We start from the raw sequence: 24,699 nt of genomic DNA on the forward strand, positions 1-24,699 counted from the left end.
CGTTGAATAAAACAATGTTACTCAGTCATAAATGTCAAAATTTACGCCTTTTAGGAGCAAATTACTACAATTTTAATAGTTTTTTAAGAAACAACGCGTCATTGCAAGTTTGGCATATAATATTGAAATATGTACATATATTATAAACTGCAAAATCATAAAAGTTGAAGCTATGGTGCATTACTTTCAGCATCATTTAATTAAACTGCTGTACATATCTCTATTGAGCAATGCAAAAACAAAGATTTTTCTAATTCACTTTTCTGCTATAAAGTGACAATGATTACAGTGAGCAAACGACAGACTACAAATTCTATATGACCACAGATCCAGAAAGTATTAGAATCTAAGCATTCGGCAGTTTCGGAGTCCGAATGTAATATCTCGCTAATTCTCTATATTGGACAAACGTTATGTTTTCGTTAGCGGAAAGGAAGGCTAACCTTTTTACCTTTTTATAATGCAAACCAAGTTGTAGACAAAGAAAATGAAAGCTTTCAGCCAAACAATTGGCACATATTTGGTGACAGATGAGATTTCGTTTAGGGATGGTGCCATCAGAGTGTCATCAAGCTCATTTGAAGTAACAGTTTTATTTATACAGTGCAAATACATTCTCGATAGAAATCAATAACGAAAAAGCGCCTTTATTGTCTATTGAAAATGGAGATAATCAGATATATAGTATTGAGTTCGCATGCCAAGTATTTATGGCCATAAATATACTGTTCGTATTAAGAGACATACCGATTCAGGCGTTTGAATTTGATACTTAATAGCTCCAACTCCGCTCTCTCTCTCATTTTTTGGATAATCATCCATGATACCACAGCCCACCATAGTTGTCCAATAGTGATTTCCTTCGAAGTAACTAGACATATATTATCACTTACAATGCCACCAGCTTTGCATATTCAACCAACTAGATAGTTACGTAATACAGGGTCTAGACATACGTGTAGGCTGGTGGCTCTGCTAGCGATTTTACAGTCGAAATTATTCCACCGGAGATCATAGCCAAGTATCCTCTATAATCTATGACACTAAAATCGTAGCGTAGCGTGAAATCGTATGGTAAAACTAAAACCGCTAAAAAATATTGACGTGTTTCAGACCAACCGTAGTATTATAAGGTGATATCAGCTCGGATTGATATAGCAAAGGGGGATACTAGCAATTGTTAGCGGTTTCACCTGCAAATATCCTAATTAATTTCTATGTAAAGAATATTTCATAAGCTAATTACATTTTGAAAGATGTAGGAGTGCTTTTGACTAAGATTGGAACTATAAGGATAGTCACATGTATGTTTGCGGGTTCCGCTTACTTCTTATGCGATGATAAAAGCATCTCACCAATGAAAGTTCCAGAAATTATCGACACTTGTCGATGTACTGAGCGATAGTGGTATATAAGTTGTGTCGTCTGCAATGGCAACGTCAACAAAGTCTGTTGAATTACTAAGATCTATTGACTATAATTTGTAGGGCATGAGAGATATTTCGAGTTTTAGTAAACGTGCTATTTGATAGAATCCATTGATCACTTTCCATTCGTCTGTCCAGAACTATAGACAAAGTGACTACATTGCCCAGTAAATAATTTCAATAAAAACCTGGCGGATATAGCCATATAGGTAGACTTAATATCACCTAGAGTACCAAATGGTTTAGTAAGGATATGCCATAAAGTTATAATAAAAATAATAGTTAGATTATCTCGCCTACCTTAGCAACTTGAGAACACCTAAATTATTAATAAATGTTTTCGAATAAAAGCTGTACAATTTACATTAACATGCGGCCTGTCAACCTAATCTAATTTACCGGATTTTGATAACTTTCCCCTTATTGCGCGATTTGAAACACTTGGTGATCATACTAGCTGCTAATCTAGTAGGTAATATACTACCAATCTTTTTTAATAAGAGTTATATTACTGGACCCTTCACAGTCAAGGGTAAGGTTCAAACAACAGGTGCAAAAAAACAAATGGCTCATAAGCGAAAATATTAGAGAAGCTTATTCTGGCCAAGAGCGTCAGAAACTTAAAAGTCTCTTCAGGATTAGTAAAAAATTCATTGGATTTTTTCAGAAGGCCTACATCATTTGTTTTGACCTTGTTTAAAGTCTTGTTGAGCGTTAGGTAGAATATCACTATTTTCGCAAAAGTTGCACCAGCTAATCATTTTCAACTATTTGATTGATTTGTTATAGTCAGTGAAAATGGATAAATATACCATCCACCAGAACGCGGCAATTCTAAAATTCCGATAGTATAAATAATAATAATAAAAGTGGGTCATTTTTCAAGTCATTTTTAAAAGTGGGTCAAGTCATTTTTAATGAATATAATATAAGGCAAATTTAATTATTATTTTTTGAGTTTTATTTTAAAATGCGAATGATAACAGTTATAAGATGATTTTTATTTTTTTATTAACTGTTACGGTCCCTGACAAAAATCATCAACAACATGCCAACTTGTTACTTGTTCGTGTATTCAATGAAAATACCGTATCTACTAGTCAGCACTAGATGGCGTGTATAATTTTATTATTACTGTAAATAATGTGATAAATTTACAAGTTTAAACACAATATCTCAAGAATGAACTTTATCGGCAAATTATGCAGATTGTCAAATAATTGTGCCCGGAAAATCAGAATTGTGTCCACATCTATTACGAACATCTCGATAACTACCCGATAACTAATAATTATTATATCGTTTATTTGATTAAAGTTTGTTGCATTATTTTCACTCTGTGTTAGTTTCTGAATTCCTATTTAGCCGGCGATTACATGTGTTGTTATTTATTATACTTACTTTATTAATTAAATGACGAAATAGAAAAACACGTTCTTGATACATGAATACATATTACATAAATAATAATACTTTAATAACCTTAGCGTTTCAAAATGTTAAAATTAATTAAATGTTTAGGTAGGAAAAATTATATAAGATTAAACAGAGAGTTTCCTAACAACTTTATCAATAAACGTTCAGTTTTCCAAACAAAGGTAATCAATTAAAATACTTAAGTTTAATCGGATGGACCCTGAATTGCAATGATTTAGTTGGTAGCTATTTATATGAAAAATTATTACGAGACAACATTTATAATGAGAAGAATTTAAGAGATAAATTTGAAAATAATGTAATTTTATGTTGATTAACAATTTACAGAGCAGTTCAAGTAGCAATTGATTTTTTCAATTAAGTAAATTTTATAATATTTACAAGAGTATATAATGTTTGCACAATTTAAATTGAAAAGACACACCATATCAATTCTATCCAGGGCCGTTCTGTTAGAGATGAGTGAAGCTATTAAGCGTCCACGAAAACATTTCTGTTTTTTAATTTTAATAATGAATTATATTGCAGAATGATGGTATAAATGTACCGAAAACGCTAAAAGATGTCTCACCACAAACTCTTACAAATATGCAAAAAAAAGTGGGAATATGGCTCCTTGGATGCAGTGGAATGGTGTTCGGAGCTGTTGCGTTAGGTACATATACTTTAAAATTATTTAGTTTTTTAATAAATAACAAACAAAATTACTGCATTTAACAGTTCCAGAATTATTAGATTAATAGAATAATAGAGCAGACAAAAAATCTTGGGTTTCGTATATATTTGAATAGCTTCAAAACTGAATGTTTAGAATTCTCATTGCTTGTGTATTTAATAATAAAACTTTTAGTGCAAAGGTTTTGAATCTAGGTACAAACCAGTCTACGTCCCGGAGATACAATATTTTATTACAAAAATAAAGCGAATTAGAAATGAATTCGAATTAAGTAGAGTATTAATTCTGCCTTGGGGTTGTGAAATACATTAAACCATATCACACAATCAACTCTTTGCATCCATTTACTAAAAGTATTTTGGCATAGATGAATCAAAGATTTACAAGTTTTTATGACGAATTATTTGGTGTCAAGAATATACAAGACTTAATTCTTTAAATTAATACTTTGAAGGCTATCTATATAAAATGTGTTTTAACTTCTTTGCATATAATTATAATTATTTAGTAATATTTTTTCTCAATTTCCTCGTAATTTTAGGTGGAGTAACGAGACTTACCGAATCTGGATTATCTATGGTAACATGGAAGTTTATGGGAGAAAAAATGCCGAGAACACAAGTGGAGTGGCAAATGGAATTTGAAAGATATAAACAATTTCCAGAATATAAGTTGTAAGTAATGAAATGATTGTGTGTTTTTTTTTCTATATTTTTAATAATTTCATACCTTTTTAGAAAAAATAAAGATATGAGTTTAAGTGAATTTAAATTCATTTTCGCAATGGAATATATACATAGAATGTGGGGTCGAGCAATTGGTATATTTTTCACGCTACCTGCCGGTTATTTTTGGTATAAAGGATATTTCTCTAAACAAATGAAAGTGAAAGTATTATTATTCGGAACACTAATAGGCTTACAAGGCTTAATGGGTTGGTATATGGTAAAATCTGGCTTAGAAAACAGATTTCAAGATGTCAATGATGTTCCAAGAGTGTCACAATATCGATTAGCATCACATCTAGCGCTAGCATTTATTCTTTATGCATCATTTTTATCAACTTCTTTATCGCATTTATTACCAAAAGAAAAACTTCTGTCGACAATTCAAACTATGTCATTAAAAAGAAGTGCCCATATTGCATGTGGTTTAGTCTTTTTAACCGCTATATCAGGTGCTTTCGTGGCTGGACTAGATGCTGGCTTAGTATACAACTCTTTTCCAAAAATGGGTGATGATTGGGTTCCTAAAGATATATTAGCATTAAAGCCAATAGTAAAGAACTTTACAGAAAACCCAACAACAGTTCAATTTAATCACCGTATTTTGGGAATAACAACATTTGGTTTAATTTCTTATCTATGGCTTGTTGCTAGAACAAAGAAACTGCCAAAACGTACTAAATTGGCAATAAATACAATAAGTGCAATGGCTTGCATTCAAGTTAGCTTAGGAATAACCACACTTTTAACATACGTTCCAGTTACTTGGGCAGCAGCTCATCAATCAGGATCTTTGTTATTGCTATCTTTTGCCGTGTGGCTCATGAAAGAACTTAAATATTTGAAATATGTACCTAAATAGTGTATAAATAATTACTTTTATATTATTTTAATAAAAAATAAGAAAAAATAAAAAGTATAACTAAATTTAATTGATTAATTTTGAAATAATTTAAAATTTTTTTACATATAGTATTTTAACAGTTCATAGGGGGATAATTATTATATATCCACCGCTGTTAATAGTTGAATATTATTGTAGTAGTAATCGACTTTTTTTGTGCTTAAAAATGTCACATATATGACAAAGTAACATCTTCCTTTTATATATATTTAATTGAATGTTAGAGATGGTAACAACAAAGTGTACTAAAATATTCATTGTGAACCACAATGATAATGTGATCGAATATCTAGTTGCATGACCTTACCTTCAAAATGATCTGAGTTTTTTACGGTAATATAACAAGGCAATGGATCACTAAGAACACCGTTATAGCCTTATCAAACCTCATGTAAATTCGTATTAAAGTATATAATTATCATTCTAACAATTTTCACCTTAATATTATGCATGCCTTTAATATATAAGCATTTTAAAATAAAACTCCAAAAATAATAAATTTGCTTTACATTATAATTATCAAAAATAATTATTATGTGTCTTTTATTTTTTTCACGCACAAATAACTCTTACAGTCTTATAGTGTTTGCAAAAATAAAAGTTATTCCTACTTTTTATATTTTTAAGGCAAAAATAACGGTTATTTGTGCGTTTTAAAATAAAAAGCAGACTGTAAGAGTTATTTGTGCGTGAAAAATAAAAGACACATGATAATAATTATTTTTGTTATATAGAATATGAAGCAAATTTAATTATTTTTTGAGTTTTATTTTAAAATGCGAATAATAATTACTGTTACGGTCCCCTGAATAAATGAGATGTGAATTCGCAACTAATGAAAGCATTTTGAATAATTTAATGCAATACATCATTTGCATACATCGTTTAAACTGTTATGTAAAATTATTTTTGATTGAAATGGTTATAATAAATTTTGATTTAATTATAATAGTAATATACTATAGGAACATTTACTGTTTGCATATTGTTAAAATAGTTTGAAAATAAACATTTTTAGTTAGCGGTTTTTAGTTTTTTAACTAAGTTTTTGATATATTTATTACTTTTCATAATAATAATCAATGAATACAATTGAAGTTATTTAATGCGCTTAAGGAATAAAATTCGATTATACATAATGGTTAATTATGTACACAAACTTTATATGTGCATTACTTTTGCAATTTATTTTATTTTTCATAGTAATTTATTTTTAAAGATGTTGAAAATAAAGCTAAATGGGGAACACCATCCTTTGTTAACTATTTATTAAGTTACAAATATATGATGAAAATTTCAAAGGAAGGCAGGTTTTACGTCTGGTCCTTGAGTTACACTTGAGTTATTCTGACGAGACCAGCCTTGATTTCCAGAACTAACATTTGTATTCTAAATAGACAAAAGCTAGCTTAATGATTAGTTTCTTGAAAAATTTTTTTAATTACCTGTTGAGAATCATTACGTGGTGAATTTTGTTTATCATTGGTGCCAGGATTATTAGAATTACTAGAACTTTTTATACTGTTATTGCCGCTAAGAGGTCCCTGATGGCTTGGTCCATTTGCTTGCGCCATCCAAGACAAAAAATTTCCACCCTACATAAGAATTAATTGAATCAAATTATTATTATCATAGTAAAATAATGATGAAAGAATTTAAAACATAAAATCCTTTAAGTAGAGAAACTTAATTTGATAGATATAGATTTTTTTTCAGGAAATAAATTATAAAACATTTAAATTCAAAATAAAAATAGCTTTAAAAATATCATGCTTTTAATTAACGTAATTTGAGAACTTAATGAGATATCATCAATTTGTTATTCATCATTTTTTTTAACAATTAATTTGTTTTGAATTTAATAACTAAACTCCTATATATTATTAGCATTTATGGTAAGAATAGACTTCTTCAAAATATTGGAAATTTTATAATTAAAGATTTTTTTTGGATTCTATTCTCTAACATCCTAGTTGACGCCACTGAACAGCGGGTTTCTGCTTCCCATATTATTGTTTTTATTTTATAGTTCAAAGAATTACATTGTAAATTTGGGTTATTTTAAAAGGGATTAAATTTATTAAATTAATATTTGTAGCTATTTTAGAAATTTTATGTAAATGAGCTATTAATGTGAAATAAATTACTAGAAAATATTATTTACCTGTTGATCCTGTGACGTGTTATGCAACTGATTACCCAAAAGACTCCACTGGTTTAATGCAGCTGCTACTATTGCAGGATTCATTGGTAATGAATTTAAGTTAAGACCAACTCCTAATGGATTATTCATATTCTGACCCTGACTTGATGAGTTGGGACCTTGTGAATTTATACCAAGTGCCTGCAGATTTGGCATATCAATAGGACCCCTATTAGATTGCGTGTTCCACACGCCATTATTTCCACCATGACTGTTACCCATATAACTTGAGTTACCACTACGATTATAAGTCAACATATTTGGATCTTGTCTATTATTAGAACCATTACTTCCAATTAAACCATTCATATTAGTATTATTGGGGTTATTGAAACCATTTCCGTTATTACTACTTCCATTATAGCTATTACTACTCATCGGGTAGTTATTGGCATTCATTGACATATTATGATGATTACTATTACCATCTCCTCCTAATCCCTTCATGGGTTGACTACGTAGGTAAGCATTTTTTCTACTACCAGTATTTACATTACCGCTTTGATAATTCAATTGGTGTAAACCACCTGCTGCATTACTAATAGCATTATAATTATAATTATGATTTTGGTTGTTATTTCGGTTTTGTTCAGTTTTAGGAGCTGCGTTAGACACATGGACGGAAACTCCTGTAAAAGTAATTTTTAAATTCAAAAATTTTATTTATATATTTATAATTCGTCATAACTTTTTACCTTTTATTATGTGATCTTCACCGCATAGTGATTGAGCTATATCGGGATCTAAAAATGTAACAAAGCTGAATGCACGAAATGGTTTTGGGATGAATACATCAGTGACCTCCCCAAACTTAGAAAAATAATCCCTTAAATCTTCAGCATTTATATCCTCGGTACAACGTCCAACAAAGACTTTACATGGTACTTGATGTAACATTCCCTATTTAACAGAAATTAAAAAAAATTAATATATTTAATGATATAACTATATATACTTACTTTAGAATTTGGAACTTTTACTTCACACCAGCGACCATCAATTAAATGTCTAGTAGATAAAACACGCATTTGAACTTCATATGAACCAAATCTAATGAAACCAAATCCCTTAGATTGACCAGTCTTAACGTCTTTCTTAACTTGTGCCATCAATACTTCACCATATGATTCGAAATAATCGCGCAAGCTGTCTTCAGTTGATTTCCATGGTAATCCTAAAACAATTAAGTCGGTACAACGTAAACGAGTTTCTATGCGCTTTGTTTTTGCCGTTGAATTTTCTAAGTTATCATCACTTTTACGTTTGTTTTCTATGTATTGAGATTGCACACAGATATTTGTTATTAGTTATTACCAAATAATTATGATAAAAATATAATAACCTTTTGGAAAAACACAAAAGTATATAACATTTCCCCAACCAGTTTCATTTGATGGTGGAAAAAGTCTTCCCTCATTAGAACGGACTCCTCGTATTGCTTTTGTTTCTATATTTCTATATTTAAGACCACACGCACCAGGAAATTGACCTTGTAACGTCGATAGCAATAAAGTTCCATCCTCTTCAGAAGGCAACTCTATTTCTTCCTCTCCTTCATCTTCAGCCACTTGTACAAAATCCATGGTAGGGTGTGAAAATACTCAACGCTTTAGTAAGAAAAAGTTTAAAATATAAGTCAAATATAAACGAGATTTATCTAAAATAATAATTAAAATACTTTGCATATACCTAAGAACATACAAGAGCTATTAACATTACTGTTAACGCTTTTTAAAATACTCTCAAAAGACATTCAATAACTATAACTTGTGTATTAGACCCTGAGAACTAAACACAGTATCTTTTCAATTATACAATTCATTTTTCTTTTCATAAAACATATAGATTATTCATTCGGTAAAAAGACATCTTCATACAATAACGACAGCTTTGTACACACAGCATACAGCGTTGAATATACCAAATCCATTCGTGCCACTAATATATTTTCATCTTCTAAAAACTGTTAAATAATAATAAGGTATTATATTACTTATTCATTCTAATTCTTAACTTGAGAATAACACATTTAAGAATAAAAAGTTATTCTGATACATTTTGTTACACAATAAAATCATGAAACCCTTAAACAGCAAATAGTTAAATGGGTTAAAGCTAATATTTGCACCACACTATCCGAATATACTCATTAAACCACATGAAATACCATTTTAGTAAACTATTTTTGTTTTGGTAGGGCCTCGTAATGGTTTTCCTTTTGATTAGACTTTTTTGTTTTTTTAAGCATCTAAAATTGTTTTTTAATTTTATGTAAATTTGAATCTAATAATATGTACGAACTGACATTAACTTAATAAAATGAAACGAAATAACAAAATAAATTTTTTTCGTAACAATTTATTTTTAACTATAAAATAGTAGAGAAATAAAAATTTATAGAGTTAATATTTGTGATTTGGTTTATGGCGTTAATCAGCTTTCGTAGACGTCAATCTCCAATTTTAAACTTCAGCTGTAAAATTTCAAGTATTACAGTTTATAACATATATGTACATATGTTTGAGATAAGATGATAGTTGAGTGTTTGCATGAATGGAATGGAGATATTTACTCCGTAACTAATATTAACTAAATTTGCCTTAAAATGGACGCGAAAGGATGAAGAAAAACCTAACACATTTGCTGATTACCTAAAAGTGGTGTTCCAACCAAAAATTATACAACAACACATTATGACTTTCCCATTTAGCGTCTTGTTCAAAAAATTACCACGTTAGACTGCAAAAAGGTACTGGGATATAATAACATCTCACCCATCATGATAAAAAAACTTACTCCTTTGGCCATAAATTTTATCACAAGACTTTTTAATGAGATTATTAAATTTGGCTTTTACCCAACAGAGTGATAAACATCCATGATTATGGTGCATTAGAAGTAAATCGTATAACGGACGAAATAGGACACGCATTTGAGGTCAGAGAATATGGTTCCGTTGTATTTCTCGATATTAAACAAGTATTAGACAAAGTATGGCATAATGGACTCTTATACAAGATACGCTGTCTATTACCTGCAAATGTTTTGAAAAAGTAATGTTTAATAACATTGGCAATCCCTTTTTATATTCAACTACTGTACCATAATAACTACTGTAATTTTTTTCATCTCTAATAAAGCTTAGTTAAGGTAAAACGTGTTTTTGATTTCATCTGCGCTAACATGTTCACTCAGTTTTAGAATCGTATCTAAAGAACAGATGCTTTAAAGTCAAATGTAAATCATTTAGTTTTACTAATTTCCCAAAAGAAGCTGACGTTCCATAAGAAAGTGTTCTTGACCCTATCTTGTATGTACTTTACACATTTGATATCCCAATAAATAATTCAGTTGTCACTACAACGTTTGCCAATTATACGGCAATTTTATGTTAGCTTCAAACTAACTTCAATTTTATTTTTTTCACTTATATTGGGTAAAAATAGTTGTCAAAGCGGCGAATTAAATTGAATGAACTAAAATGTAAATGTTTGCCTTAAATCGGGTGAATAACATTTCTATACCACAAGCAGATAATATAATATATGAATTCAGGTATTTGGTAACGCTAGTGCTTCAAATATTGAAATTATCCAAAGAGCTCAGTCAAAAATACTGAGAACAATCACTGTTGCCCCATGATATATTAGAAATGAAAGCATTTACCGAGATCTACGAATTCCCATAATTGATGCTGAATTTAAAAACATAAGAAAAAAATACAATAAAAGTTAGCTTTTTATTGTACATCTTAACCTCTTAGCTAGGAATCTCGTACTTCTTTACAAGTAAAAACCCAACTCTTCTTAATGACCTGATTAAGCTCAATTGTTTTGAATAAACCTCCTAATATTTATTCAAATGAAATTTAACTCATTGATATAATCGAGGTCCGTAACATAAAGTTAACCATACAGTGGCTCACAGTTTATTTGATGCAGACCAAAATTTTTTGAAAAGTTTTATTTTTTCAAAATATTTCGCAAAATTAAAAAAACAAAGGTCACAGAGTTATTCTTTATAGTGTTTTAATTCATTTCCAAAAACAAAAACCCAAAAATCTTTTTTCATTTTTTAGTAATGCAACAAAAACCAAAAACAAATGAAAAATTCATTTCACAGCTTAAATGATGCAGTTAAGAGTACCGTTAAAATCGTCGTCATTTCAGACGGAAATAAAAATATTCTTATTTTGCGATCATTTGTAATCATATTTTTGAGGGAAAATACTAAAAAAATTAAAGTGGATGCATTTTATTAACCATGGGACGGCATACATCAACTGAAAAGCGAGATTTGGCATTGAAGCAATTGATTGTTTTTTTTTTTTTTAAATTCACAAAAGGCTTACTTCGAGCTATTCTTCGATTAAAATATGATTATTCCAATATTCTGTGGAGGGTTTCAGGATGACAAGTCCCTTTTGTCCATGTCTTCCAATTTTGGAGCGGTTATTGATGTATTTTTCGAATTTAGTCTACTAACCATCTCGATTCTTTTACTGTATTTGATTTTGATTAGGTGCTTTTCGTCCCATATTTTCTACACGATTTTTATGTAATAAGTGTTCAATTATGTGCTGATCTGTTGAAGTGCTTAGATTTACCATTTCAGCTATATTACTTTGGGAAATTCTCCAATGTCAATTAAAACACTATAAACAATAACTCTGTGTATTTTGTTTTTTTAATTTATATATTTTGAATATTTGAAAAAAATAAAACTTCAAAAAATTTTGGTCTGCATCAAATAAGCTGTGAGTCACTGTATATTATTTGATATTATACAATGTATATTTAAAATAAAAATTGTAATATGTAATTAATGAAAAGATTTTAGAACTTATTGCTAGTCTCATTATAAAATGCAAAATTTATTGCAAAAAAATGCAATAAATAGATGTATATTTAGTACAATAATTTATACGCTTTGTTATTTTTGTTGACTTAATTACTTTAGTAGATAAAGGTGAAGATTTTTTTTATAAATATTTATATTTTTGTAATATAATATGTTATAATAAATATTTTAATAAACATAATTTAAATTTTATGTTATTAACCAAATTTAACTTATATCTTTCGGATATATCTACCAATTACATAGATATAGATAGTCATATAGATAGTTCAAAGATAAACAAATTTTTTTTTAATTTTTTTTTTTTTGGGTTATGTCAATTTCAGTTTTATTTTAAAACAAAACACGTTAGCTCTAAGCATACATTTTATTTAAATTTTTTAATACAAAGAAATAAAAACAGCATCTTTTGAAAAAGTCTGGAAAGTGAAGGCACGACTTGAACGAAATCCACGTCATATTAGTAACCAAATGGCCAAAAAACTGAAAATATTCCAGCGAAGCATGCTACGCATATTCCAAAATGAGCTTAGGGTAAAGCATTATAAGTTCCAAAAGGTACAAGATCTGACATCAAATCAACATAAAGTTAGATTCGAAACAGCAAAGCAGTTGTTTAGCTTGTCCAAAAGTGTCGAATTTTCAAACGTTGTGTTCTCTGCTTAGCAAATTTCCCCATTGAGCAGTTCATAAACTCTCAAAATGATCGTGTTTACTTAACTGAACACACTCCCCAAAATACTACGAATGGCCACCCGAAGTAATTTTCCATTTCAAGCAATGGTATGGGCTGGTGTGACCACCGATGTAAGGTTTTCAATTATTTTCATCGTGCCTGGTGTCAAAGTCAATGAGAATTATTAATAGGAAAGTGTTTTGGAAGTTACTTTAGAGCCGTGGGCACACAAACATTTCGGTCGTAGACCATGGATGTTCCAACAAAACTTGGTAACGTCTTATAAAGGTCGTGTGAATCAGGAATGGTTAAAAAATTATGTTACACACTTCATCTCGTCAAACAAATGACTTTTAAATTCTTCAGATGCAAATTCGATGACCTATTCTATCTGAGCCATTTTGGAGAGCAAGGTGACCCAAATACCAGAAGATCACATTTGTGAAGTATGCAACTCATTTTTAATCGTTTGAAGGCTATAATTAAGACAAAATGTACCCACATCGAGCTAAAATGAATGGATTCTAAAATTTTGATTATTTCCACAAATTTTTGTAATTTGAATCAATAAAAAATAATTTCACACAAAAAAGATAAAGTTCCTTGAATAGGTAACAATTTAATCGCCTAACCCTGCATATAATTTCGGCAGTTATTCCGTATAGATCGTCTAACTATCTCACTAATATCACACATTTATCGTCTTTATCTATTTTGTAGTTCTGTATAGATGCTCTATGATAGTTTACTAATGTTATTCGTTTATCGTCTTCATCTCACCGGCAAAGAGCAATACTTACAGTTAATCAATAAAAGACATTTAACTACCTGTTTTGATAACAAATTCATAAAGGTCATAAATATTTTATTGACGAAAAATAATATCAATTTCGTTTTTCCATTTCAACGAAAAATATATCGTTAGATGTAAAATTTATTAATAAGTGCCGATTTTACAGCTGCAACTTAAGTCTTAATACTCGCTCAAGTCAACAATTCTGCTGCGTTAATTTATACTAAGGTCAGTTTTAAGATTTATATCACCATAAGGAAGTAGATCTAAAACAATTTAGGACTTTATGAATCCAAATGAAAAGCCCTCTTTATTTTCCTTAAAATTGCTAGTTTTTAAAAAATAAAATAAAAAGACCCTACATTCATTTAATAAAACATGCTCTGAATTAATAATTAACTATTATTTTTATGCAATTGTTCACCCTAATGGAATGATAATATTGGATATTTTAAAACTACATTAAATGGTTTTAATTACATATAGAAGCTTCTCTTTTATTTAAAAAAATATTTCTATTTTTTGAGACTCTTTAATACAGTAAACAAAAATATTCTCGACTCATTAATTCTTAAAATTAGTTCATAGCATCATTCAATCGATTTATCTTATTCATACATGACATACGCTTTTGATGAGAAAATTATATATATCTATTAAAAATAATTATTTAACCATTAAAATATACATTCTTAACACAAGCACATCAGATAACACGTTCTTTACGCACGTTTACTTTCACGTCACCACACTTCAGTTCTAAAGACGCTGCTTCACACAAAATTTTCACTTAGGTATATAAAGTATATATTTACAATTTTTCATTAATTTGGAGATACGCATTCATTAGACACATTTATATGCTATTATTTTGGGTTTAGTATAGAGACTTTTACAGCTCTTCGGAATATTGCACCTTACACCTAATACCGATTTCTAATAATTGGTTCAATAATTTATATCGAAACTTTAACTTATGAAACAACCAAAATTACTTAAACTGCAGACACAATCAATCGTGTTGTCAAACGAAATTAATATCAAACAGCCGCAGCATTCAATATCCAAAATGACCGTTCAAAAATATTAACTAATTGCCTGAATATTTATGAAGAACTATTTATTGAGTTCAATAAAGGAATTTTTGCAGCAATAAACATAAACCTGGAAACATAAATCTCAAGAGGGACGTTTCAATTTGAACACTGCGTGAGGTGGATAGCAGCACACGTGTTATTATAGTTAAAGGGGATATGTACTTACTTAAAAATAATTAAATAATAATATAAATGTTTCGTAATAAAATAAATTCCTTATAATATGTTTTGCACAAGATACAGAACAATGATTTTTTTTAATTGTTCAACCATTGGTTGAATTTAAAAATTTGATATTATTCGAAACTCTCTATTGAAGACAATAGTTTGTTTTCACGCTGGCAACACTATTATACACATTCTGTCAAAGTTTAACGCATATCGTACGAATAGTTTTTGTTTGGCGTCTATACAAAGAAGTCGAAAAATTTTCGTATGGCAATTTGAGTCGGGGGAAGAGGAAAAAGTCACACGGGGCCATATCTAGAGAGTACGGTGCTTGGTTGATGATATTGGTGGAGTTTTTGGAAAAAAACTGCATTTCATTTTTTGAATGAAATTTAGCTTTTTTGCCACTAGCCGAGAAGCGACGCGTTTCAAACTTAAAACATCAGTTAAAATGTGTTCGACCGATCCATACGAAATGCCCAACAACACTACAATCTCTCTAATGGGTTCACAACGATTTTCCAACACGATCTGCTTCGCCGATTCAATGTTTTCTTCAGTAACAGAAGTTGTTGGGCGGCTAGGGATCATAGTCCAAGCTTGTACGACTGTCTTTGAACCTTTTAAACCATTCATATACTCGTAGTTTCGACACACACAAATCACCAAAGGCTTTTTTTTACATTTTTTAACAGTTTCGGCACACTTAAATCCATTTGCAACACAAAATTTGATGCACGCACGTTGTTCTAACGTGCGTTAAATTTTGGCAGAATGTAATAATAGTGTTGCCAGCGTGAAAATAAAAATAATTTACCGATTGGATAAGCGCGGGAATTCAAAAATAGGCCTCTCGGTCTTTTTTGATCAGAAGGTAGTAAGAATTTAGTTTCTTTCGTCAAAATGGACGATAAAATTTAATTTATTTGTGCAATTAAATATAAAGAGACATTTTCAACAGTTCTAGTCAATACTCTCCTTGTCAGCATGTCTACACCAAATCTACGGAGACAGCTCCTCATCCTTTCACTTATACCATTGAAAAATCTCTTAAACTAAAGAAGTTTGATTATGACCTGATTAGCTCTAGAAGTCAGTTAGTAACTGGTAGATTTATTGAAGCAACTATGGATTTATCAACAGCACACAGACGGGTAAACTAGAAGAACACCCCAAGCGGGCGTACTCTCTTCTCTCCATTGGAATATGGCGTTAAATGAACTGCTACTGAAACTAATGATAGCGGGCTGCGAAATTATTGCGTATGCAAATTATGTTGCGTTAACTGACAATTAAAAAAAATACCACAGCATACAAAAGCAATACTGGGCTGACGAACCCTGCTGTCAGATATCGAGGTTGACCTGGTCTGATTTGGATAAAAAACGCATTAGTCAGATACTTCAACTAAGGTGGAAACTGCTCAGCATTACAGTATCTGTGCTGCAGGACACTGCATAATAGGGTGCGATGCTATGAGACTGGATCTACCCTATAACGGCTTTTGTTGCGGCTGTGGCTCTGAGTAAAAATAGGAGATTGTGCTCCATCTCAAGTGTCAGTGCATATCTTTAGCCAGGAGAAGATGAAAAATCTTCGGGGCGCCTTTTTTTCTGACGTGACCGATTTGTCATTCTGTTATATTAGGGACTATCAGACTATTAGAACTATCAGGTTGGGCTACCTTTACCTAATGGGTGAGTCCTGCCTTTTTTTGATGTGTGAACCAAAGCAAAGGCATCACAGTTTAATGAACAGCCTTAAACAAATCTTCCTGAACTGAACTGAACTCTGTAAACGTGGTGCTTAGAGTATCATACCATCCATTTTGGTAGACCAAATACTTCATTTAATCCCACTTGAAGTTATAAGTTATAAGCATCCTTTGCGAATGGACTTCTATATCACAGTGACTAATGACTTCACAGTGGAAAACTGTTGACAGGAAACTTAATGTCGATTTTCTGTCGAGATGACCATCATTAGTAGAGGTAAGTGGTGTAGTCAGTGAAGTTTTCTAAAAAGCTTTCCTAATCATTACTATTTTTTAGATAGGAAGATCGCTAAAGCTTCTCTGAGAGTAAATAATATTTAATAGGAATATATATTCACTCTATTAGACAATCAAGCCACTTTAAAGTCCTAAAGTATAGTCCAATTTGCATATATGAAGGTATAAGATTGTTACACATCTCGAAATGAAATGTCGACGCACTTCAACATTTCTCTGCTCTGGGTTATACAGACACAAACGACTCTTCCTCTTCTTGATTATTTGTTTTATACTGGCCCAGTTTAATCCAGGTTTGAGGGCCTGTAAAAGCAGTTTTTGATGCAGTTCCCAAAACTCTCCTGTCACCCGCAACCCAATAAAGACTTACCTTATTTCATGCTGCAAGTAACTGTAAGAGTTCGTAAAACTGGAAGACCTGCTTCGACTTGAAAATCCAAGAATTCAGAGGTTTAAGAGCAGCCTGTCTGTCAAAGTAAATATCAATTCTCGAGCCAGACGATTTTTTAACGATGTTGGATCTTACGGATGGCGGAGATTTCTGCCTGAAACATTGAGGTAGAGTCGGAGAGATAGTAGGATTTATACTAATCCTTAGGTCCATGGAAAAGATTCCGGTTCCAATGTGTATGTCAAACTTATATCCGTCTGTATATATTGCCATATTTCCTAGCGTTGTAAGCAACCCTACCTCGCATTCACCTCTTGAAAGAGTTCTGGTGGCAAAGCTATTGAGCGCGGTGGTGGGGTACGATCCCAATGCCCCCATTGCATCCACACAAGCAGATCTTTACAGTCTGGTTAGTCTTTGAACAATTTATTGTTTATTCATCGAGGGCTTCCACACCAGATATCCGTATGTTAAATTGGCGGAACGACGGCTATGTATAGCCAAAGAATCACTTTAGACTGCAATCTCCAGGTCTTACCATACATTTTTTTGCATGCATAAAAGGCCGCACATGCTTTGCAAGTTCTTTCGTTAATGATAAGCTTTGGCAATGGAAAGTTTGGAATTTTATATTTGTTGGTAAACAGTAACAGTTCTATCTTAGAAGCTTCTCCGCCTACGTCCATCTATTAAGATGACCCATTTTCTAAGATTCTGAAGAGCGCCTTCCACGAACCGAAGAGACCGTATCTGTTACTAAAAGAACTACATCGTCCGCATACGCCCCTGCTTTGATTCCATACTGATTAACTTACAAGCAGTGAATTCATTGTTATTATCCATAAGGGAGGAGATAACACTCCTCTCCAACCACGAGTTCCAAGCCAGTATCGGAAGAGTTCATTTTCATGACGTGTTTGTCAACCTTACCCGATAAAAAAGGCGCAGGGGACCCGAAGAAAATTAAACGAAAAAAGCGACCACCATAGCAGCGTCCCATACCATAGCTAGAGCACACTTGCTCCCCAAGGTGGTCATATATTGGAGAGGTTCCGCAAAAATACAGTCAGACAGACCTCTTGACTGCAAATCTACGCCCGGTGAGTACAGATCGCGTAACACTCTCGGGTTAAGGGGACCTTCATACCATGATCAAAAAGCATTGAGTAATGCAAAGCTATTGAAAAGCTAAGGACACTCACACAATTCGTCCTGATCTTAGCTGGGCATCGCCCCGAGAACGTACAGGACGAAAATGCTGTATGACCCATTTCGTGGAGGAAAAGAATTTTTGCTACCCGATCTATGTTATTTGTAACAGACTTCCTCAACACCTTGTGAAGGCGGGCCATTTGCGGAGTATTCTTAACGCTGTCACAGAAAGTTTTCCATGACCTCCGTTTGGATTTTCTAATCTCATTTTTGTACGCAGTCAAGGACGTCCTATTTTACCAAGCCTATTGTTCCACCATAGTACATCCCATCTGGATGTGTGTGGTGCAACCTTGTTTTAAGAAACAAGTTTTATTGCTTGTTTTAAGATGCAACTGAATCAATGTAGACTACAATGCATCATCTACGGCACGAAGAGGTGATACAAAGAGTCCTATGTTGTCCGTTAAAGTCTCTTTTGAATTGCTTTCATTGACCCTGTTCTGAGCCTCAATTGTGGCTAGGACCTAGGCTAGGGTTATGGTATTCAGAGTCACAACTGTGTGGGAAATATCCTCATAGCAGATGCTTCTTTGGAAACTTCGATTTCCCAGCTACTTTACCATCCACTTTGGCCTTAAATGCAATCGCCACAACATTTTTACGGACACTCAATCGTTTGGTCATTAGAGGACACCACCATTAGCCACGGAGCACCATGTACTATAACCAGTAACTTGTATGAAGCTTAGTTATTATTATTTTTTTTCGTTTATTATAAGTTACAAATTTGGCACAAAATCAATTTGTTCAAAGTTTTTTAGGAACTTCAGCTAAAGAAAAGACTTGTATGAATTCTGAATTTGAGTTGAATCTTTATTAAAAAAGATTTCTTATTAAAAAGTTATTTAAAGGATTAAAAAGAATATTTTTATCTACTATTGTTCTATTACTATGCTCTCCCTCTAAAAAGCTTCTTTAACTTTATCAAAGTTCAAGGTGGTTTTTAAAGTTTTGAGCTCCTTTTGGAAAAGAAGGAGTAGCAGTACAATGAAAGTTTTACCAAAAATTATGCAAATATTGAAATTAGGGAATACTATTATGTAAATGGCTTTTCTTATGATTTAGAATTTTGTTTTCTGAATTACAAAAAGGGATTACTGTTACATCCTTCTATTATTACAATAATATTATAATAAAATATTGATTGTGTAAAGTTGAAATATATGTTTCAATAATCAGGGCATAATAAGTATCTATCGTATATCACCTAAGCTTAGGTGTCCATAGACACAAATTAAATCTCATATACTATGAAAAATATATTTACAATTGTATATTCAATTAATAAAATTAATTATTTTTAATCGAATCCATTTTATTTTAAAGATGTTAAAGATGTTCAAATCTAATCACATAACAAGTTATACTATAATTTAACACATATTTGCTATATGAAAACAACAAATTGAGGGTCATTTTGATCTTTTCTCCTTCCATGTCATATGAAGGTATATACAGCATTTTAAAATTTTTATTGTTCCATTTAAAAACTAATCGTCTGTCATTTTGATTTCGTTGGCTGTGAAGCAGTTTTAAGAGCACGATGACCGGGCGCAGAGGGCGACAAACTTAGTGGTGATGGCATATCATGATGTTTATCTTGAATCGATAACGGAAGAAAAGACTGCTGGCGAGTTTTACTAAGACTACGCATATTGTGGGTATTATCACTCTTTCCAAATAAAATTGTTAAATGAACAGCACAAAAAAGTCCCAAACTCTAAAAATATATTGACAAATTTTCAAATTTTTATATATTACTATTAATATAATAGAAACGAACCTGAAATATTGCTATTATTGCAGAAGAGAATGATGCAATCAACAATCTATTTTTTATTTGTTCCGAAATAACAGATAAACAACCTCTTTTGTAGTGTGTATCGCATGCTGATTCATATGCGTGTTCAGGTCGAGAACAACATGACCATGGAAGTGATAAGCGTCTATAATCTAAAGGACCATCAACACCGCAACATTGAAGCTGTTGAATAAATTCGTTTATAAAATAATAATTTAGTTATATGAGAGGAAAGTTTTTACCTGTGACTGCATACGATTCCACATATGCAAATTATCTACTTTAGTTCGAGAGAATTTATCGAGAAACTCTACAAAAGAGTCATCAATAAATATTTCAACGGAAGTAGGAAGATTTTCGCGCATGGCTAAGGACCAGCCACAAACGATAAACTGAACACATATGCAGGCTACCAATAATGACGAAAACTAAAAATACAAATATATATGTGATTATATAAACATGAATAAAATTGATTGTACATATATTACCATTCCTAATAAGCATCGTTTTCGTTGATTGGTAGCTTGACATCCCATCCAACAAAGGACAAATGTTATCGGTCCTAAGCATAGAAGGATAGCAGCTGGTGCCCACAACTTATTCTGTACAATCCCATAGTAACCAGAATGTCCCCATAATAGAGATGTTCCTATGAATATTTGAACAGCACCGGTTACCTGCAAATTAATTTATTGTTCTTAAATTTGAATTATGAAAATAACCTTTCCATTTTTTTTTTTTTTTTCATTATAATCAATTTGAAAAAGTTTAACGAAAATTTAATAAGCTACACTTATACTAATTATACCTAATAATTAAAATACATAATTTAACATGGTAACTATAAGTTAAGGTAAACGAATGTAAGTAAGCAATATATGAAAGTTTTATTCAATTATAAGCACAAATTGGACCATGACTGTGTGCATCAGTCATATGACGAGAGACCACAGCACTTTTACGCTCTTTTTGGTTATGGCCATGAACTTATGTTATGCTGAGAATAATATTGCAATAGTCAAATGCATACTATTACTACATTTGTGATACTTTTTGCTTCAACCCAAATTTAAAATATAATCAAACATCCACATTCTGGCATTATTTAATAATCAACACTGTTTTGACCAGTCTTTTTCCGTGACTAATGTTAAATTGAAGTTTCTTACAACAATTTCAAATTTAACGTGACTATGACATTCTGCATAACATAGTTTTAAGTGATGATTTAAGGAGGGATCATCAAGTGGTCTATTTGTTTTTGGTTGTTTAACATTTAGTTCACTTATTAATTTAAAATGTATAATTGCTTGCTAGAATAACGGTTTTGTCAAAAAACAAACACCTACAACAGATCAATCAGCCACATCTCTTATTATGTATCATCAGGTCTGTTTTTTTTTTTTCAATTTTATCGTAAAAGGTAGGTAAATGGAGGGAGCTTCGAATGCTTTTGTAAGTATGAAAGGATTGTGTAAGTATGTCAACTAGGGATTACTAAACCAGGGGTCAAGGGTACATTTACAATAGTAACAATTGCTCAAAGAGTTATACAATTAAGGTAAAAGTAGATTTTACAAATGTAGTTTAAAGGTTATTCAAAGATTATTTCAAAATCTTCAAATACTTAATATCGCTTCACAAAACTGTTGTAGAAGCTAAATTGTAAAAGCTAAAGATTCGAAAATAGAAACTTTGGTGAATTCTATTTATGATAGATTATATCATAAATGATTATATATAATATATACAATTTTCGAAGTAATATAATCAACTTCAAAACGGTTAAAAGTTCAATAATTAAAATAATTGTATAAATTATTCACCCTAGAGAATTCCGAGAAGATAAATGAATTGGTGGATAAATAATAAATTATTAATAATATTTAATTTTAATTTTTTTAAATAAAAATAAAAGCTAGGTTTTTCTAATTTATGAAGTTTATATGTAACATTTTTGTGAGCCAAACAATAAATCAATAAATGCTTTATATCTTAAATCAATAAATATTAAAATAAATTTTTTCAACAAAGTTAAAATAAATAAAAACTACTAATAGCTTTTTGTTTATAGATTTTACAAAAGCTACACATAATAAAATAAATTATATATATTTCTCTTGAGAAAAAATAAAGTTTTTAAATATGTATAAATAAATGCTAATATATATATTTATTCCTTTAACTCCTAGTAGGAGCATAGAGCAGCCAAATAAATGCTAATAACAGTATTTAAATAAAAAGCACCTCACTCCTTTATAACTTTTTTACAACTCAATTTTTTTTAAGCATTTATTGCTTCCAATAAACTTACATTATAACTAACTCAGATATATTATCATCTTTTTTTTTAAATGAAGAAGTGCAAAATGTCCTTCAATTAATGAACTGCAAAAATTTTGCTTGAATACCTGAGCATAATTACAAAAGATTATTTTAACATATTTAAGAATTCCCACTCATTGTGGAATTTGGCCTCTTTTTCTTAATCTATTGTTTTTGACATTTGAAACTGATACCATAATGTGTGAAATTGTAATAATTGTAATAGCCGTATAAAGTAAACTTACAATTGTTTAAATTTACAATTATTGAACCTCATTAGCATACATTTGTATGAATTTTGTATGAAAAATGGAACTTACATTTGTAGAGTCAATTGCAAACGTGTAAATGTACTGCAAGATCTAACTACTAAATAAATAAGTATAAATAGTTTGTAAATTGCATAGCTGTTTTTAATATTAGAAATTCTTCTAATGAAGGCAAAAGCGAATTTGCCGAAATACGTATAGGAATATACAAAAATTACGATCAAAATAAAAGTTAAAGTTTTTCTGACTTCTAGCTTAGGACGGATTATTAAAAAATGATTATATACAGGATATTGATAAACATATAAAATTTTTTAATTTTTATACACTTTTAAGTTGTTCACATAAGCATTAATCAGTATCAATAAATAATGAAAAATTTTTATTTTCAAAAAAAAAATATGTGTTGCAACTAACTCTTTAGATTGCAAGTAGATTTCATATATTTAGCATTTGATTTTGAATGTTCTATATTTTTCGGGGACACACAGCCTCACTGACCTTGTTATATTCCAGAAATTCAAACAACAACACTATCTTGTTTAGCAGCTTAAATTGACGTCACATTAAGATACATACGCAGTATAATGTATATATAAATATCGTATATATACATAAGTATGTATGTACATTAAACAAGGGTATTTTTTAAATGTTCGTATATATAAAAGTGGAGTAATTTTTAAATAATAAATATAAAATCAGAATTGGTGCTTGCATGCATAATGTAAATACAAAATTAAAAGTTCGCTTCGTAAAATAATAAACAAAAATCTTACACATATATTACATAAATATATTAGTACATACCATTAAAAGCACAACATAACTGTAAACTAAATACTTGAAGCACCTAATACGTTTTGTTAATGCCATGTCATTAATAAAATTGTTAAGTTAAAGTTCCTAATAAGAGAAAAAATTAAATTAAATCATTTTATTTGATTTTTTTAAACTAACGAATAATATATATATATATATATATATATATATATTTATGTATGTATGTATAAAAAACATAGTTTTTATATATTTATATAATATACACTTTATATATATGTATATCTATATACATAAATATATGTTGATGAATGTTTTTTTTTCAGTATATTTCTGTTATTTTAAACAAGTATTTATTTATTTAATTTTAACAAATATATTAAATTATTAGCATTGCAGTATAAATATGCATATACACAATTAGCACACAATTTTTCTATACTCTATCAATACATATCCATAAAGCAGATATTTTACCAAAGCACGTTATTTACTTTCTAATGCAATTTTGGAACTTAATTTATGTTACACATTTCGCTTCAAAATATTTTCATTTTATGTAAGTAAATTATTTTACGTACAACTTAGATTAAATTATATTTTCCGTATTCATACTTATGGGTTGCCTGACTTTTCTTAAACTCTCTTTGTTACCTTTAATTAAACGATGGTGAACTGTGCAAATTTATTCTATAACCGTCAAAATGAATATACATTCTTTATGGAACTTTCGTATTTGCAAAATCTGACATATTTTTAATAAAATTTATACTTTCTGTATAAAATATAAAAATTATGTCTTAAAAACTTTATATATGCACATATACATATACAGGGTGAAGCAGTATTGTTACCCCTATGCATTATACGAGTCACTTTATTGATTAATATATATTATTTGTAAAAAGTAATATTGATATACATAATATACATACATA

The 24,699-nt window shown here is 30.3% G+C and overlaps 3 protein-coding genes across 7 annotated transcripts; 1 reads left to right on the forward strand and 2 right to left on the reverse strand.

Annotated features, from left to right (window-relative positions):
- Positions 1-2,753: 2,753 nt before the first annotated feature.
- Positions 2,754-5,138, forward strand: LOC119679396 (cytochrome c oxidase assembly protein COX15 homolog). The gene is made up of 4 exons (XM_038091731.1): positions 2,754-3,025; positions 3,393-3,519; positions 4,082-4,214; positions 4,278-5,138. Exons 1-4 carry the CDS (start codon positions 2,924-2,926, stop codon positions 5,125-5,127), a joined length of 1,212 nt encoding a protein of 403 aa, XP_037947659.1. The 5' UTR covers positions 2,754-2,923; the 3' UTR covers positions 5,128-5,138.
- Positions 5,139-6,239: 1,101 nt separating this feature from the next.
- Positions 6,240-14,648, reverse strand: LOC119679397 (TAR DNA-binding protein 43). 3 transcript variants are annotated; one of them, XM_038091734.1, is made up of 7 exons: positions 14,517-14,648; positions 8,715-8,979; positions 8,332-8,642; positions 8,068-8,272; positions 7,334-8,001; positions 6,615-6,764; positions 6,240-6,558 (listed from the first exon to the last, which is right to left on the reverse strand). In XM_038091734.1, the coding sequence occupies exons 2-7, from the start codon at positions 8,953-8,955 to the stop codon at positions 6,466-6,468; spliced, it is 1,668 nt and encodes a 555-aa protein (XP_037947662.1). In that variant the 5' UTR covers positions 8,956-8,979; positions 14,517-14,648; the 3' UTR covers positions 6,240-6,465. The 3 variants fall into 3 exon arrangements, with proteins under 3 accessions (XP_037947662.1, XP_037947661.1, XP_037947660.1); XM_038091733.1 differs by having other exon boundaries at positions 14,390-14,648; XM_038091732.1 differs by having other exon boundaries at positions 6,241-6,558; positions 14,432-14,648.
- Positions 14,649-19,885: 5,237 nt separating this feature from the next.
- Positions 19,886-24,414, reverse strand: LOC119679399 (leukocyte surface antigen CD53). Of its 3 annotated transcripts, none has more exons than XM_038091735.1 (6): positions 24,343-24,414; positions 23,792-23,887; positions 20,876-21,064; positions 20,627-20,812; positions 20,367-20,567; positions 19,886-20,303 (listed from the first exon to the last, which is right to left on the reverse strand). In XM_038091735.1, exons 2-6 carry the CDS (start codon positions 23,855-23,857, stop codon positions 20,085-20,087), a joined length of 861 nt encoding a protein of 286 aa, XP_037947663.1. In that variant the 5' UTR covers positions 23,858-23,887; positions 24,343-24,414; the 3' UTR covers positions 19,886-20,084. The 3 variants fall into 3 exon arrangements, with proteins under 3 accessions (XP_037947663.1, XP_037947664.1, XP_037947667.1); XM_038091736.1 differs by lacking the exon at positions 24,343-24,414 and adding an exon at positions 24,256-24,331; XM_038091739.1 differs by lacking the exon at positions 24,343-24,414 and adding an exon at positions 24,239-24,299.
- Positions 24,415-24,699: the final 285 nt, after the last annotated feature.

This window comes from Teleopsis dalmanni, chromosome 2 (genome assembly GCF_002237135.1).
Source record: "Teleopsis dalmanni isolate 2A chromosome 2, ASM223713v2, whole genome shotgun sequence".
Lineage (NCBI taxonomy): Eukaryota > Metazoa > Arthropoda > Insecta > Diptera > Diopsidae > Teleopsis > Teleopsis dalmanni.

Excerpts from the sequence above, each read along its gene's own strand:
- LOC119679399 (XM_038091735.1), bottom strand. The coding sequence starts at position 23,857 with ATGGCATTAACAAAACGTATTAGGTGCTTCAAGTATTTAGTTTACAGT. Across the intron at positions 20,813-20,875 it reads AACGATGCTTATTAGGAATG|TTTTCGTCATTATTGGTAGC; the intron begins GTAATATATGTA and ends TTGTATTTTTAG. Across the intron at positions 20,304-20,366 it reads CAATAATAGCAATATTTCAG|AGTTTGGGACTTTTTTGTGC; the intron begins GTTCGTTTCTAT and ends ATATATTTTTAG.
- LOC119679397 (XM_038091734.1), bottom strand. The coding sequence starts at position 8,955 with ATGGATTTTGTACAAGTGGCTGAAGATGAAGGAGAGGAAGAAATAGAG. Across the intron at positions 8,643-8,714 it reads CTTTTGTGTTTTTCCAAAAG|AAAACAAACGTAAAAGTGAT; the intron begins GTTATTATATTT and ends CTCAATACATAG. Across the intron at positions 8,002-8,067 it reads TGAAGATCACATAATAAAAG|GAGTTTCCGTCCATGTGTCT; the intron begins GTAAAAAGTTAT and ends TTACTTTTACAG.
- LOC119679396 (XM_038091731.1), top strand. The coding sequence starts at position 2,924 with ATGTTAAAATTAATTAAATGTTTAGGTAGGAAAAATTATATAAGATTA. Across the intron at positions 3,026-3,392 it reads GTTCAGTTTTCCAAACAAAG|AATGATGGTATAAATGTACC; the intron begins GTAATCAATTAA and ends ATTATATTGCAG. Across the intron at positions 4,215-4,277 it reads CAATTTCCAGAATATAAGTT|AAAAAATAAAGATATGAGTT; the intron begins GTAAGTAATGAA and ends ATACCTTTTTAG.